The sequence below is a fragment of the Triturus cristatus genome, chromosome 6 (assembly GCF_964204655.1).
Source record: "Triturus cristatus chromosome 6, aTriCri1.1, whole genome shotgun sequence".
NCBI classification, from domain to species: Eukaryota; Metazoa; Chordata; class Amphibia; order Caudata; family Salamandridae; genus Triturus; species Triturus cristatus.
In genome coordinates, this window is record NC_140589.1 from 1442041732 (window position 1) to 1442059177 (window position 17446).

General features: G+C 39.8%; 1 protein-coding gene across 1 annotated transcript in view; it reads left to right on the forward strand.

The window, feature by feature from the left end:
- Nucleotides 1–17446, forward strand: part of PPP3R1 (protein phosphatase 3 regulatory subunit B, alpha) — a 194049-nt gene that overhangs the window by 65088 nt on the left and 111515 nt on the right. The window contains 1 exon segment of the mRNA XM_085612503.1: nt 4278–4317. Coding sequence (XP_085468629.1) covers nt 4278–4317 — 40 coding nt within the window.

Here is a 17446-nt window from a genome sequence, read left to right on the forward strand (position 1 = left end):
TGAATAGATTGTTCAGCCAAGTCACTTTGGTGTGGTCAACATGTTTCAGCCTATGTGTTATGTTTTAACAGGCATTCGTCAGGACCATAGATGTATGGGAAACCCTGGCGGTATGGGCGTGCTAAGGCCCACCCTAACCGGAGGGTTAAAAGTGTGAACATTTTTTAGAATAAAATACATTTTATGTTGTAAAAAAATGGCGACTCCCGCAATGGAGGGGAACAGAGTTTATTCTGGATAATGGACAGACAAACAAAGACAAACGAAAGAGAAAGACACACATGTAGAGATTAGACACGGTCTTGCAGGTTTGTCAATGGTGGACATACAGTAACCAGTGCTCTGCGTGGTGCACTTAAACGGTAGCGCTGAACATCTGTGCTATTATGAGATCGAGAGTGCTTACACGCTGTAGAAAAAAGGTTATTTAGACATGAAAAGGTAACCGTAAAACAAACGGATATTAAGGGCCCAGGACAAGCACTAGCATTAAGGCAAAGTCATTGTGAAAGAACACTATGCGCAGAGAAATAGACACACCGTGTGGTTGGGCACTGAGCATACATTAATTAAATGATTTCTCACTTTGGGTGTAGAAACTTACTACTACATGGGACTCCAACATCTTCCCGAAATAGGTGAGTAAAGAGAGAGGACGATAATTTTAAAAGAAGTTTTGGATCAGTTGTCGGTTTCTTTAGAATAGGCCTTATTCTGGCTGCTTTCCAGATTGTAGGAAAGTCAGCTTTCGAAAATGACTCATTAAATAGGTCAATCAGTCTTTCAAAAAGTATTGGAGCGATGATGGAGAAAGATTTGGGATGGACGGATCTGCAGGAGAGCCCGACTTTATCTTCTGCATGACAAAGGTGACAGACACAGGCACTGAAGGCTTATTACTAGGGATTGTGAATTCTTTTAAGATTTGGTAAAGTTCCCTAGAAGAGTTTTCTGCCTTATTTATCCGGTCTATAAGGAAAGTTTTTTTTGTCAATTTTATTTCATTCATGTAGCCATGATGCAGTTTCTTGTAGCTTTCGCGATCAGCTAGATTTTTACTTTTATGCTTGTCTTTCAGCGGTTCTACATGAACATTTTGTTATTTTTAGTTGGTCAATAAACTAAACTAGGGAGCGGTTCTAGTCTTAATCTTGACATTACTAAGAGGGGCAATTTTATCTAATGCAGTCAGATCCAGAAGCCAGCGTTAATCAAGTGGCAATGCATCTTGACAAAGCTATTCTGTCTGATCTGGGCAGAAATGCTTTAGGAAAAGGGGCAGGGTGACTTTGCGCCGTGGTCTGCGCAATATGAGTTCGCTTTCCAGGTTAGTTTTGGCTGTGATGATAGGGATAGCGAATTTCAGTAAGTAGTGATCTGTCCATAATAACGGCGTGGGGGATTCCAGCGTCATTCCTGGCGAAGATCCAGAGTATGGCCTGCGCTATGTGCGGGGCCTGCGACCAACTGAACAAGACCAAGGGTATTCATGTTAGAGATCAATTTATCGGTATCCGGGTTGGATAGCATTTCAGCATGATAATTAAAATCTCTGTTTAGGAGAAAATTGTCTGAGGCTAGAACATGTGGCGCAATAGTTTCTAATAATTTATCTGTAAAGTCCCCTTTTGTTCCTGGGGGTCGGTAAATTAAAGCCCCTCTCCAGGACCCGTTGGAGAGGCGTTGATCTTAAAGATACATATTTCTTTATGACTGTGGTATAAAACTTCCTAAGACAGTAATATTTAAATCCTGTTTAGAGGCAATTAATAGGCCGCCCACTCTAGTCTTTTTCCCTTCTATTTGAGTGACTTCATATTGCGAAGGAAAGTAAATTTGTACATCAGGGGAAGCATGCTCATGTAGCTAGGTCTCCGTAACAAAACAGATGTCCGGGTCTGTTCGATCTAAAAGGCTCCATATCTCTATTGAATGTTTAAAGATGGAGCATGCATTAAAATACATTGCACTGAGAGCACTGTGCTGATTTGGACCTAAAGATGTAGTGGCCTTTTTGGGACTAGTAAGATGGGCTGAGCGCCTGATTTCCGGGATCCTAGATAATTCTGTTTCAAGTACATCAGTAAGTTCTATCGGAAGGGAATTTAAATCTTTTATTTCTTTGCTTGAGTATTTAATATATCCCATATTACCTCTAGCACAGAAGATGTCCCGAGAAGTGTGAATGAATCTATTGTCTCCCACCACTTGCTCCCAAAAGATTGAGATCTCTTGGCACGACTATACCGTATGATAAAAATTGGCGTCTTTGCCTATGTATTATGGGCCGGTTGTCTCCAGGCACATCAGTGAGCTACGAAATGCATGTGTAGGTAGAAGTTAGAAAAACAAATAGTAAAGAGGTTTTTCTTTGTTTCTTTTAGATGCATTCATCTGATTAATAACTGCTCGTCAATTGGTGTGTCTCATATTTGTGGTTGCTTTCATTGGCTTTTTTTCTCATCTGGGTTCTATTCAGAACGGCGAGTTCAGGAAAGAGGCTTGGCGTTAAAGCCATGCCTCCACTTGTGGTTAGGACTTCATCCTTGGACTTCTACTCAGCTGGTCCACAGCCAAAGTAGCTACCTCAATTGGTCCAAGTTAGTCACCCTCTCTTTAGTACAAGAACAGACCAGTTGTATTCATGGTAATGGTTGTGTTACTTTGTAAAGAAAAAGTGCAAACAAACTAATTAGTGAAAGAAAAGTAAAACGCTATTAATCAATAAAAAATAATGGTTAGTTAAAAAGCATAAAAAGAACATGAGCTAAAATTTCAACAGACTGTGAATGGTTACTTAGAGGAACATCGCTTAGTGTACCAGATGCAGGGTGCCCAGAAATAAGACCTTGCACAACGTAGTAATATCAGACCAAATATCAACCCTTCTAGGTAGGTCCCTCAACTCACTTAATGTTGGCACCATTTTCAAGACCTATTAATGATTTTACATTGAGCTTTTTTCAGTAACTAAGCAGATACAAATCTGGGATTTCCAGCGCCCCACCACCCCTGCTCCTCTTGACAGTCAGTTAGGAAAATAAATCCAGAGGGGATTTGTTAAAACTCCACCACATAATCCTAACCTGTCTGCATATATCCTGAAGGGTGGAACATGAAGAAAAACATTTGTACATGAACCAGTTCGGATCTCCACAGCGAGGGCGCTTAAACCACGTCTGTGAAATTTGTTTTTACAGTTGAGTTAATAAGTATGAAGAATGGACAAGAACTATATATGACAATATGTAGTGTTAAAGGTGGATTTAGGTTAGACTTTTGTAACAACTTTTGTCCTCAACTGAGATATCTCCCTTTGTTCATTTGCGAGATATAGTCTGTTTTCAGTTAGCATAAAATATAAGTTTAGCATAAATTAATTTGATCGTAAATATGCAGAATTAAAGTGTATCTAAAAATGAATTACCAGATGTAGGAAAAGAATCGCGAAACTCAAATATGAAAAGAGGTTTTTCAATTTAATATACTGTAATTCTGTTAATATTTTTGCGATTGAGAGTATAATTCTTAAAAAGATCATAGATGGTTATCATTAGCCACAACATCACCCAGTAGGAGAAGGGAACTTAATAGTGGTAAATGATATGCAGGGCCACTGGAATTCTGCGATTCTTGCGGGTGCACAGCATTTTCTGAATTACTATGAATTAGCCACATTTGCCACTTAATCCATCATTTACTGGCTAATCTTTCAATTTTAACAAAAAACACATGGTTACTAGCTTGGCCCCTTTGCTGTAAATTATGAGAGAGAACCAGGAAAGCAATTCTGGCCCCTTAGCATTTATGACTTATGCTTAGCAGCTACTCTAGTTAGCTTAGGCCTTTATTTGAAAGTGAGTGGAACAAAATAATAATTGCTTATCGATAGGAGATACACAGGAAGTACTTGGGCCAAATGTTTTACCTCAAGAAATGAGACCAATTAATGTATTGCCTGTGGTTGGCCCCTTCCAGTTTGAAATGTTTTACATAGACTTTAATTCTGAATTCCAAGACCTGAGAAATGCAATTTTTAACGGCTCTGTTCTACAGAAAGTGTTTGCCACTGTTTAATTTCTCACTTGGAGCATTTGATATCTGAAGTTTCCTTGTTACGCCAGGCTTTCACCTGTAAACTGCCTAATCTCATCTCATTGCATTGTTGTTTTTAAGGAGTGTTGTAATTGTAAAGTCAATAACAATTGTAATTTCTTTTTTTTTTAAAACCTTTTTTTCTCAATATACTAAATTTGCCCTGCTTTTTCTTATTTCAGGGAAACGAGGCAAGCTACCCCCTGGAAATGTGCTCGCATTGTAAGTCTGAAAGTGCATGTTAAAGCTAAAACACTCCTATTTTCATGAAATCATGTGATACTATTAAAAATAAAGTGCTTCTGAAATAAATAGGCAATGCAATGTGAATTGTATAGTTAAGGTGACTTAGCATTTTTAAATGTGATATGTTTAAGTGCTGACCAATTTCAACATCAGTCTTTCCATTCGTTTGTTTACCTTATGTTTGGTGTTTTTTATTTTCTGTTTTTTTTGGCTGTCTTTATGGAGTCTAAACCGTATACCAACTAGAATATGTTTTCTGGGTCCATGGAGAGGAATCTGTCCATGTGTGGATGGAAAGGTGGGTGAACACATGGGTCTTTGACATTTCCTACAACATAGTCTGACATCTCAGGCCCTCATTTTTCAGGATGACTGTGCCACAGTCTCGCCAGTAATGTCGAGGCATGATCATTAAATTAATAAAGAAATGCTTCTTGCATAAATGATGAATGTATTTTGCTAGCGAAAATAGAGCTTCCAAATAATTTTGAAATGGGGAGTGTTTGACTTTTGAAAAAAGGGGGACTGGTCAAACATAGCAATTGTGAACATGCATGTCCAAAAGAGATCTACAGTGTAGGCAGAAGGGGCATAAAGTGCTCTGAAAAACATAGTACACATTATTAAGATTCTGTATTTTGCACACCTTCATTGTAACAGTAAATACATTTAACCTCCGGTGACCAATAATGCACACACGTTGCATTTTATCAATATTTTTTAAACCTAAAAATTGGCAACATACATACACCAAAGTGTGGTAAAAGTGTAAGTGCACCTTTACTACTTCTATATAATTTAAAAGATCGGAAAAGTGAGGTGATGCAAAACAACTGGGTATGATTACTTGATCACCAATAATTCCTACCACTCTGGACCCGACTGGATCGTCACAGCATTTCTCGATTTGTGAACCACCTGGTGGCATCTTTGAATGTCATAATGGACTAACTCCGCGGTGAATGGTGAGACAAGAATGGTGGTTACATGATCCTGAGGTGGAACTAGCATCTTCCAGCAGTGGAAAGTGCCCAGAATACAGCTTACATCACGGTGGACCATGCAATCGTAAAATGTTTGCTGGAGTTTCCAAGATGGTTCTTTTTCAGAGAAGCATAGGACTCCTTTACACCTTTCCTCTGCTGCCTCTCCTGCTCTGAGTTCTGAAGAAGATCCAGTCTGTCCATGCTGAGTGCTGGCCTGGTTTGGTACCCCCAATATGGACCTGTTACAGACCAATCTGTTGAATGTCTTGTTTTATCATTAACCCAGCAGCGACTTGCAGTGGTCACCCATTAAAGGGTATTTGTTCTTTCAACATTTTTGCATTTGCCACCCCAGCTGTCCTTCAAATCACCTGTTGGGGCGAGGTTTATAAAAGGTTTTGACTCTTCTGTTTCTGCTCGAACGCTTAGTGATGCCACAGTGGGATCTCAGTTTGGACCCCATTCCCTTCAAACCAGTGCCCAGCTGCCCACTATGTCTCTTGACTCTGAAGGCTGATTGCAATAACTTCAGCTCGTCGCATGAGTGAACTCCAAGCTCAGTCATTGCAGCCGCTTAATATCACTTTTTCCCCAGATAAAGTGATCTTGAGGAGTAGGGCTGCTTTTTTTGCCGAACATTCTTACTAATTTTCACATTGGGCAATCAAGCTCTTCCAGCGTTCTTAGCCCCCCAAAAAGGAAAAGACTCCATCAGTTGGACCCCAAGGGACTACTGAGCTTTTACATTGATTGCACATGGTACTATTGGGTGGACCATCTACTTTTTGTGGAGTCCTCTGGGGCAATGAAAGGCAAGTCCGTGCAGAAAAGTACTTGGTCAAAGTGTATAGTACCCTGCTTTAAGATATGCTATGTATTGGTTAAGAAATTGCCCCCAGAAGAACTGCAGACCCATTCCACCAGGGCCAATCCTGCCACTACTGCGTTGGCAAGCAGAGTGCTTGTTCTTGATATCTAATAAACCACCACAGGGGCAGACCTAACCACCTGAACCGGGGGCAATCAATATTTTATCCAAACAATGTTTCAAAGTGTACAAAGAATTACCATAGCACAAACATATGTCAACAACAATTAATTAATTCAAACAAAAATTATATATATACCAATGCACACCTAACAGTAAAGAGAAAAAAGAAAATATAAAATTCAGCCCAAATACGAAAAATCTAGAAAGACATTCAAAATGTATTCAATAAAAAAGTATCGTGAGGCTCAGACATATAACATTTGATAGACCTACACAACCAGACAAGTGGCAGACCAAGAGAGGTTACATAAAAGGAGTTCCAGGACAACACTAGAACTACAACAAACAGAACAATGTGTGTTCCAGAAATTGCGGCCACAATTGCGTTGACGACGTTGCGACCTTTGTCATTAATACACGGTCATCTTCAGGACAGATAATTAACTGAGCATCCCACCAGACAATTTCTGATTGCAGGAAGGAGAGCAAGCATGGTAGTAATCAATGCTTGTATAAAGAAAATTATGTTTGTGTAAAAAGTGAAGAAATTAACTGGAAGCACTTGATAATTCAGCTCCAATCATTTCTTGGCCTCCATAACTGCTGGGAGTCAATTTAGCAGATCAGAAATTGTCTGTCCTGAAGATGACCGTGTATTAATGACAAAGGTCGAAACGTCGTCGACTCAATTGTGGCCGCAATTTATGGAGGTCAGTCAGGCTCCGGAGAATATTCTAAAGGTGATTAATCTCTGGTTACTTAAAGTATCCACCAGAAAGAGCGTTAGCGGAGTTAAGACACTTGCTCCTTAGACACATCCATGGCAGACTATTTCATATTGTGAAGGATTGTCCTAATGTCCCGTTTTTTGACGCAAGATCTTAAAGCCAAAAATGTCTTCTCTTAGCGTTGGTCTCAGATGAGAGCTTTCTTGATGCAAAATCTTGTGGGCTCCAAAATAAGGGCCATGATTTTAGCTACATTAACAATGTTTCTGCCTTGTGTGTTTCTTAGAAAATGGGCTATAACTGTCATAGTCCATTTCTTATTCTTGGATCTCTTGCTTTATCTCTGTGAGCCCTTTGAGATTCTGTATTCGGATCAAAGACCAATTCCAGAAGTCAGAAATAAATGTAGCTAGGAAGGTGCCCATATCATAGTTTTCCATTTTTGGGGTATTCCTGAAAAGTGTATGTTCTTTCTGTTTCTGTCTTCCAGATCATAGTTTCCTTTCTCAGATGCCATATTCCCGGTCTAGAAATTCAGCAATTTTGTTTCCACTGTAGTTAATCTTTCTTCTTTGTTAAAGGATAATAGATTATTATTAGTCACTGTTTTATTTTTGCACTGAGCCGAAGGACACTTTCATTTTGTTAGGTCTTTCATCAGGGATACAAGGTTGCCTCCCGGCATTGTGGGTTATACAGCTTCACGTGTTAATTTCTGTGACTTGCTGGCAACAGTTTCAGGGACTAGTAATTGTGGCTTTGAGATTTAAAGTGTGGAATTCAATGATGGAATCTATTTAGTTTACTCCAGGGTGACTTATTAGCATTCCTTTTAGCTAACAGCCATACTCTTCCTGCTAGATATATATATTTAGAGAACAACTGAGAGATTTCCTTGAATATCAGTGCGAAACGTGCATTAGTATATGGGTGGCAGGCAGTTTTAAAGCTCCATGGCTCACCTTGGGCATCATGCAGAACTCGGCTAAACTTCCAATGCATAATTGGTGTGTTTACTCTTCCAGTGCAGGGAGGCATGCATGCAACATAGGGGTTCAATTATGAGGAAGAAATGGCTTGGTTATTGATTTATTAGTTGGTATTTGTCGTATTGAGCACAGTTTACTCCTCGTGACTAGTATGTTAGACACGTGTCATTGGGGACTAGAGCTTTCTCTATACCATTTGGAGACCAATCTTTTCCTTAACTGTCAGGTGTTGTAACAATTAATCTACTACCCTTCAGCCGTGGCAGTGACAAGGGCACTCTCTGCTCTCTGGCCTTAAAAAGCACACTTACCATACTCATGTTGCAGGAAGCAATTCGAGAAAGCATACAGCATTCAGTCTGTGCTGCCTCAGTGGCCAGCCAGCATCTACTGGGTCTTCCCTACCACAGCCATCATAGGATGAGATCCCTTCCCCAGCGGGTATCTATCAGTCTCCAACTCAGTCCAGGGTACATCACCTCTGTCGTCCGTATAATTACACCTCTACCACATTATGGCTTTACCACTTAACCCAGGGCACTAGGCTTCACTGAATAGTGTCTTCTCTGAAACTTCAGGAGGCAGTTATGTTTTTTTCATTTCACTTGTGAAGCATTGATTCCCTTTCGTGGGTGCATTAACTGCCAGTTAAATTATAGCTTTGTAACTACTTTGCGTTGCTTTTTTGGAGCCAGACCAATCACACCTAAATCATATCCTCAGCTTGCTGTTTGTGGGGAATGTGTATTTAGGTCTTTGTCATAATACAACTGTTTAACATTTTTGCCTAGGATCTTCAGATTGACAATCTGTAATTAGACCAGTACCTAAATCTAGGAAAGATACTAATGTTGGAAACTATAGTTTTTGATGGATACTTCTAATTGCATATTCCTAATTGTTAAACTTTCACCAGGCTGGATGCAGAGAATTGTTCTGCAGTGCTCCATGGTGCCAGTAGGTGGTAAACAAGCATTATTTCCCTTTGGAGTAACGTCCCCAACTTTGCACTCCTTGGATGAATTTCAATAAAGTTCCATTCGCTTCTTGTCAATACTTTTCTTCTTTATTAAGTTTGCTTGAATTGATTTCATACTATTGCGTTCATAGTATTGGTTCCACATTTGTTCTGCCCAATGCATTTCAGGCTAAGCCCTTCTTCAGGGCTATAAATTCTGGAAGTATAAGAATGATGTGTGTTGTAACTAGCGGTATTCTTAAGAAAAACAACTGTATTAATGTCGTTGAGCGAAATGCTAAGAACAACAAAGTGCATGAACAAATGTCCGTTTGAAATCAAAATCATTCTGGTGGATAACTGGGGTTTCTTGTGCTCTTCCGTGTGTTAATCAACAATGTGCACCGATCGGTAATCGCGTGAAAAAATACGTGCTTCCGTAACAAGCAACGACCCAAGTAGCGCGCTCCCAACATGGTTGTAGTTGATATAAACAACCGCAATGGACCGCACACCGCTAGCTCCTCCTCCGGGTCGCCCCATTTTGGGAAGCTGGTACATGAAGTTCTTGAGTGGTTCACCCCAGTGGGTGCAAGTAAGTACTTGTTGAACTGATGATCTCTAGACCCGATACATGTCCCGGGTTTTAAAATATCGCCCGAGACATGGCTCGGGTTTCGGGATAACTTCCCTCCTCAGTAGAGAAAATAGTTAGAGTTGGAAGAGAGGGCCGCCAAGCAACCGTCAAGGGCCTCAGTGCCCGCACAGGCACGCAGGTGCGTCGTCCAGGAGCTCGTCAGCTCAAGGGAGCCATTTTTATAAACAACCGCAATGGACCGCACACCGCTAGCTCCTCCTCCGGGTCGCCCCACTCCATCAGAGATCATCAGTTCAACTTCAACAAGTACTTACTTGCACCCATTGGGGTGAACCACTCAAGAACTCCATCAGAGATCATCAGTTCAACAAGTACTTACTGTTGTAGTTAATGAATGGTGCCGGTGAATGACGTTGTGAGTTGAAAATGCACAAGTGAATATAGTGAAGCTGCCCATAATGATTCGTGATGTGAATAACGTCGTGCCTGTGAAAAAATGCTCGGGTGAAATAACGAGTGCGTAAACGTCTAACCTTAGTTTGGTGAAGGCTTCGTTAAAAACACATTCTTCCAAGAACTGATGAGATCCAAAATATAGGATCACCTGTAAATTAAGTTAGACGAGGTCGTAGATGTGATATCTAGTGCACGCAGAAAAACCGTATGTGGAGACGGCGAACCGCATATTTGCTTACCATCTATTGCTGGTTACACGCTGATGTCGGTGGCTATGATCAGTGCGTTAGTATTCCGTATCGGCGCGAACTATTCAAAACAATGATGATCTAGTCCTGTGTTAATGGGTAGTGAAGATATACTACGTGTGGAGAACGTAGGTAAAAGAAAACAGACTACCTCTGTGTAGGTTTTGTGAATACCGTGTACAATAAAGTGTATTGTCCTGAAGTGCCTTTTCATATGCTCACCAGAATATACAATAATAAAATATCTTGAAAATAACGTAAAAAAGAACAACTGTAAAAAAAAATTCAATAGACGATACATGCAGATGTTTAAACCGCCGGAAACATAAAATGACTGTCAACAATTCGAAAAAATGTGTTAACACGGATTCCAATATTGAAGTCATAAATTATACTTGAAATACAAAACATGTAAACCTAAACACTTGTGTGCACTGGTAAACGGTAAAAAACTTGTGCTTGATTGTGAAGTAGTCGAAATGAATATAAGTTCTAGGAAGCACCCAAATTCTAAGCGCTCATTCATGCCTTTAGGTTGTAACGTGGATAAGTAATTTATCCAAAAAGTTTCCCTCCCCAGTAAATGTTGCGAGTTGTCTCTTCCAGGTAGTAATGGCACCTTTTCTAAAATGCAGAAATGTAGCTGGCTAGGATTGTGATTGGACTGGTTAAAATGTGCAGCAACTATGGATTTTACATTTTTTAATCGTATGTTGCTCTTGTGTTCAATTATTCGCATTTTGATTTTTCTTTGCGTTTTCCTGACATAAACCAGTCTGCAAGGACATTTCAACATGTAAATTAAATTGCTGCTGTTGCAAGTTCCTGTTACTTTGAGTTTTATAGGGGGTACCTCTTGTTGGGTGAGATACTTCATTTCCTTTGATTATGGCGTTACAATTTCCACAGTTGTGGCATGGGAGGGTGCCACGATATGGTGTTGTGGCTGTTTCCACTTTTTCTTTTAATAGTTTTTTGATGTTGTTGGTGCGTAAATATGCGAATCTGGGATTGGGTGTGAAAATACCTTTTGAAGTCTTCCTCCAGTGCAAGTAATGACCAGTGTTTCAAAATTGATTTTTTGATTCTGTAACTTCTGCTGGAATATTTGGAAACAAAAACAGACCTTGTTAATCACTTTTAGGTTTAGACGTTAGTAAATGTTTCCTTTCCAACCTCTGGACTCTTTCCATAGCATCGTTTAATGTGGATTCAGGATATCCTCTCTGTTTAAATTTATTGAAAGTGATCACTTTGTGTTGATTGTAAATTTCTTATGTGGAAGCAATTCTTTTATTCCGAAGAAGTTGTGAAAACAGTAGATGCTTTTTTAACCCCTTCAGCGCTGCGCGGATTCCCCCGCGGTGCTGAAGGGTTCGAGCGCGGGCGGGGCCATGACGGAACGGTTCCGTCATGAGCACAGCTCAACCGATGCTCATGACGGAACCGTTCCGTCATGAGCATGGAAGGGGTTAATGATGGTTGATGAAAGCTGTTATAATTAGGGCTCCCGGTTTTATGGTGTTTATTTTTTTGGCATTTCCGTCTGTATTTATCTGTATTTATTTTTTTGGGCATTTTTTCTGTATATATCCGCATTTATTTTTTTCCGCAACCAAAAGACGACGCTGCAGTTAGTATTTTTCCACACTTTTTTTTAAGGCTATCAACAGCTCAGTACTACCACAATTTATTTTCGCATTTTAATGCAAACTAATATGATCTTACAATAGTGTCAGTGTGTGTGGAAATCGGCCACAGTCATGTACTTGCCCTAGCCTTTAAGTGCAGTTACAACTTTGCAGCTGCCATACGACATAGAAGGGGCCGTCATGGAGAAAATGATACTCATAAAATTTACTCTTTTAAGAGACCTGCCACAGTTTGCATGGAGCTAACAGAGATGAGGAGTAAAAGATGAAATCCAATTGGGATGTGGATTCTTCGCACTCCGTGTGTATATTCCTGTAATCCAATTTATTCAAAGTGGTGGGTCCAGTGTTGGTGTAACCTTCTGAGCACAAGGGTAAATGAATAACGTGGTAAACAAGCGATATTTTCCTTAGGAGTAACGTCCCCAACTCTACAGAAAGGAACCTTGTTTGTTCCCACATACCATTCTAATCTTTTGGAAACGCAGATGTGTGTATACGTTCTTATGATCTTTACGACTTAGACCCTTTTTTACCAACGTCCTAGAGAAAAAAGATGAACCCAAACAAGACGTTTTAATGGGATTAAGAAACCAGAGCAAATACGTACCACCAGTCAGTCATAAAGTACTTGATGCTTTTGAAAAAGTCGTTCTCAAAGGCATGGATCAAATTTTGAAACAACCAAGATCCAAAACAACCAGCATCACGCAAAAAGAAAGACAATCATTCAAACAACTGGCTTTAAACAAAGATATTACCATATGTCAAGCAGACAAAGGTGGAGCTCTTATAATCATGGACACTGACTTCTATACGATGAATGTTAATGAACACGTCAACGATGCTGAAATGTACATGAAATTGGACACAGACCCCGCCAATGAATTCATAAAGATTTTAACACAGATCATCAACACTGCCATTGACCGCGGTACAATTAGCAGCAAAGAGAAGGAATATTTAATCAAGACAAACCCAGCTATTCCGTACATTTACATGACTCCTAAAATACATAAGCATGCTACCCAGCCACCATTTCGACCAATTGTTTCTACGATCAATTCAATACACGAACCCATAGGGAAATTTATTGACAGGCACTTACAGACATGTCTACGTATATACAAGACACTACACATTTCCTAAACATCTTGGAAAATCATAAAATGCTTTTTTCTAAAGAGATGGTTATGAGTACGATCGATGTCAAGTCATTATATACCTCAATTCCACATGATTTGGGGTTAACAGCAGTAGAAAGTTTTTTGGTACAGAGTGACAAGGAAGAAGATCTCAAAATATTTTTGGTGGAGTTACTCCATTTTACACTCTTCCACAGTTATTTCCAGTGGAACAACCAGTTTTTTGTACAATCATCTGGTACATCGATGGGAAATTGTGCTGCACCGAGTTATGCTAATATCTTTATGCACCGGTTTGAATTGGATCATATACTACAGCAACCGGAATGGCAGCAACATCTTATCTTGTACAAGAGATATAAAACAGCAAAAAGAGGGTGTAGGCCATAGATACCGCACCTGACAGATGAGTAGTATCCTTATTAAAGATTCATATAGTGCTACGAACCAAGGAGCACTCCCCTCTAGGCTCCCCAATCAGGAACAAGTCCTTATCATAGAATTCAACACAAATGGGTTCAGCACTATTCGCAAGGTAGGTATGAATTATAAACAAATGTCCAAGACATAAATGGAGTGTTCTTTGAGAAAATTCTTCTCTTTATTTCATATTTTCATGTGCATGACGGAGAATAGCCAACGCGTTTCGTCTCACAACAGAGACATCTTCAGGGCTTAAAAAAATCATCAATATATCTCTTGTATAATTCAACACAAGCCTGTCTGCGCCATCCGAGCCTGACCGCCGCAATCCGCCAGGACCCATGCCCATTTCACTTGATTTTTTTAAGCCCTGAAGATGTCTCTGTTGTGAGACGAAACGCGTTGGCTATTCTCCGTCATGCACATGAAAATATGAAATAAAGAGAAGAATTTTCTCAAAGAACACTCCATTTTATGTCTTGGACATTAGTTTATAATTCAAACCTACCTTACGAATAGTGCTGAACCCATTTGTGTTGAATTATACAAGAGATATATTGATGATATTTTCATTCTTTGGAAGGGATCAGAGACCACATTAACTACCGCCATTCAAAATCTGAACAAGGTCAACGGCTGGATTACAGTTACATCTAACATCAGCAAACATCAAATATCTTTTCTGGATGTCTTGATTACAAACGACAATGGCACATTACAAACAAGTATATTCAACAAACCAACAGACAGAAATAACTTAATACATTATAACAGCTTTCATCAACCATCATTAAAAAAGCATCTACAGTTTTCTCAACTTCTTCGGATTAAAAGAATTTCTTCCACAGAGGAAATTTACAATCAACACAGTGATCACTTTCAATAAATTTAAACAGAGAGGATATCCTGAATCCACATTAAACGATGCTATGGAAAGAGTCCAGAGGTTGGAAAGGAAACCTTTACCAACGTCTAAACCTAAAAGTGATGAACAAAGGTCCGTTTTTGTTTCCAAATATTCCAGTAGAAGTTACAGAATCAAAAAATCAATTTTGAAACACTGGTCATTACTTGCACTGGAGGAAGACTTCAAAGGTATTTTTACATCCAATCCCAGATTCACATATTTACGCACCAACAACATCAAAGACACCCTCCCATGCCACAACTGTGGAAATTGTAACGCCATAATCAAAGGAAATGAAATCTCTCACCCAACAAGGGGTACCCATGTAAAACTCAAAGTAACAGGAACTTGCAACAGCAGCAATTTAATTTACATGTTGAAATGTCCTTGCGGACTGGTTTATGTCGGCAAAACGCAAAGAAAGATCAAAACGCGAATAATTGAACACAAGAGCAACATACAATTAAAAAATGTAAAATCCACAGTTGCTGCACATTTTAACCAGTCCAATCACAATCCTAGCCAGCTACGTTTCTGCATTTTAGAAAAGGTGCCATTACTACCTGGAAGAGACAACTCGCAACATCTACTGAGGAGGGAAACTTTTTGGATACATTTTTTTATCCACGTTACAACCTAAAGGCATGAATGAACGCTTAGAATTTGGGTGCTTTCTATAACTTCTATTCATTTCGACTACTTCACAATCAATCACAAGTTTTTTACCGTTTACTAGTGCACACAAGTGTTTGTTTACATGTTTTGTATTTCAAGTATAATTTATGACTTCAATATTGGAATCCGTGTTAACACATTTTTTTGAATGGCGGTTTAAACATCTGCATGTATCGTCTATTGAATTTTTTACAGTTCATTTTTAGGTTATTTTCAAGATATTTTATTGTATATTCTGGTGAGCATATGAAAAGGCACCTCAGGACAACACACTCTTTATTGTACACGGTATTCACAAAACATACACAGGTAGTCTGTTTTCTTTTACCTAAGTTGTTCTCTACACGTAGTATTTCTTCACTACCCATTAACACATGACTAGATCGTCATTGTTTTGAATCGTTCGCTCCGATACGGAATACTAACGCACTGATCATAGCCACCGACATCAGCGTGTAACCAGCAATAGATGGTAAGCAAATATGCGGTTCGCCGTCTCCACATTCGGTTTTTCTGCGTGCACTAGATATCACATCTACGACCTCGTCTAACTTAATTTACAGGTGATCCTATATTTTGGATCTCATCGGTTCTTGGAAGAATGCATTTTTAACGAAGCCTTCACCAAGCTTGAACACAACGAACTCGCTAGGTAGAGTGATTTCCACAATGTCGCTAGGTAGAGTGATTTCCACAATGGTAGCTGTTCATCACCACGCTTGGTTAAGAACGTCTGGTTTTTCGGGGGATGTCCAGGCTAACCTCCATTTTTTTTGTTTAAATTTCTTTATTGGCATTTTCTGCGTTCTTTTGTTTTAAACAGAATTGTCATCATGTACATTCACAGCATTTCCAAATATATATACCATGCATACAATACAAATAACAACGGAATACTTCCTGTATTTCTACAGATTATTGTTGGTGATGACATTGCATTTGCTAAGTTACTTTTCAACTAGATATGCTTACTGGAATTTCAGTGTGCCATCACTCGCATTGCTTCCGCAATATGATTTGGAATTCATGATCATTCCTAAACATAACTAACTCCCGACTCATTGGACTAAATACATACTGAAATATTCCTATGCACCTATAACACAAATGTGCATTTGCTGCTTTTCAGAGCCGATCATCACATTACTACATAAGAAGAATAACATTTCCGTCCAGTGGCATTTTATGAAATGAAAGCACTGAAAATGTCAATTTAAGCTTATTATCTAAAAATATAAAATAAAGAAAGGGAGAGGTACTTAAAAAAAGGGTAATACTAATGAAATCATTTTCTCTTGGCTGGGTATGTGGAGATATTGTTGGACCTATTTCACACAGTGCAATGGAACAAAGCGTGCAGCTAGGTGTAATTACCAACTAGGAGAGGGGACCCCAGTGTCTAACGAGGCAGCTAGGGAGTGCATATCTTCCCATTTTCTGAGCCAGGGATTTGAGGAACAGTCTTGTGGTGCATTCAATGATCAGTGACCAGTGTGCCATTTGTAGTGGTGGCGATAGTGGCACGCAATGTAGTAAGGAGTGCGTCCCAATCTTGCGCAATGGGGAATTTACAGAGCCCCGCTGTCTCTTCCCTATGCAGCACCGTACTTTCCGCTTGTGCCCACGTCAGAAATGAGCGCTGCCAGTTGGGTGTTACTGGAGGATTCGTGTTTTTCCAATTCTTAGTTATGAGGCGCTTTGCAGTAATTAAGCCTAAATCATGAAATCTCGAGGCGACTTTGTTTTTTTTTTTTTTTAGATCTGGCGTAGAGCCCTAGGAGGCATGTTTCCCATGACATTGGCAGCTGCATGTCTGAACAAGAGTTCAAAGTCGTGACTACTTCCAGCCAGTAATGCTGAAGAGATGTGCAAGCCCACATCATGTGAAGCAGATCTGCGCCTGGTTGTTGACAGCGCACGCATGCAGAAGTGGCAGTGTTAAAATACCTGTTTATCATGTCCGGTGAGAGGTATGCCCTTTGTATGATATGTTTGCATGAGCCTAAATCTGGAATTTCTCAGTATATTCCTGGATCCTGCCAATATGGCATCCCACGCCTTCTCTGTCCAAGGTCGGCCCCTGTCTGTCTCCCATCGTACTCGGAGGCGCTGCATCGGTTTCAATGTGTGTGTGAGCCTCCACTAGCCAGTGTACTACGTGCGATCCCACCCCCATAACATGTAGATATTGCAACACTAGATGTGTCGGTGATTCAGTCGTCAGATCACCCCAAACCATTGACAGAACCTTCAAAAGAGAGGTATGTAAAAGGAATTGGCCCGCTGGCAACCCAGACTCTTCTACCAACACCTCAAATGCTAACAGTGCACCGTCCCTATACCAATCAC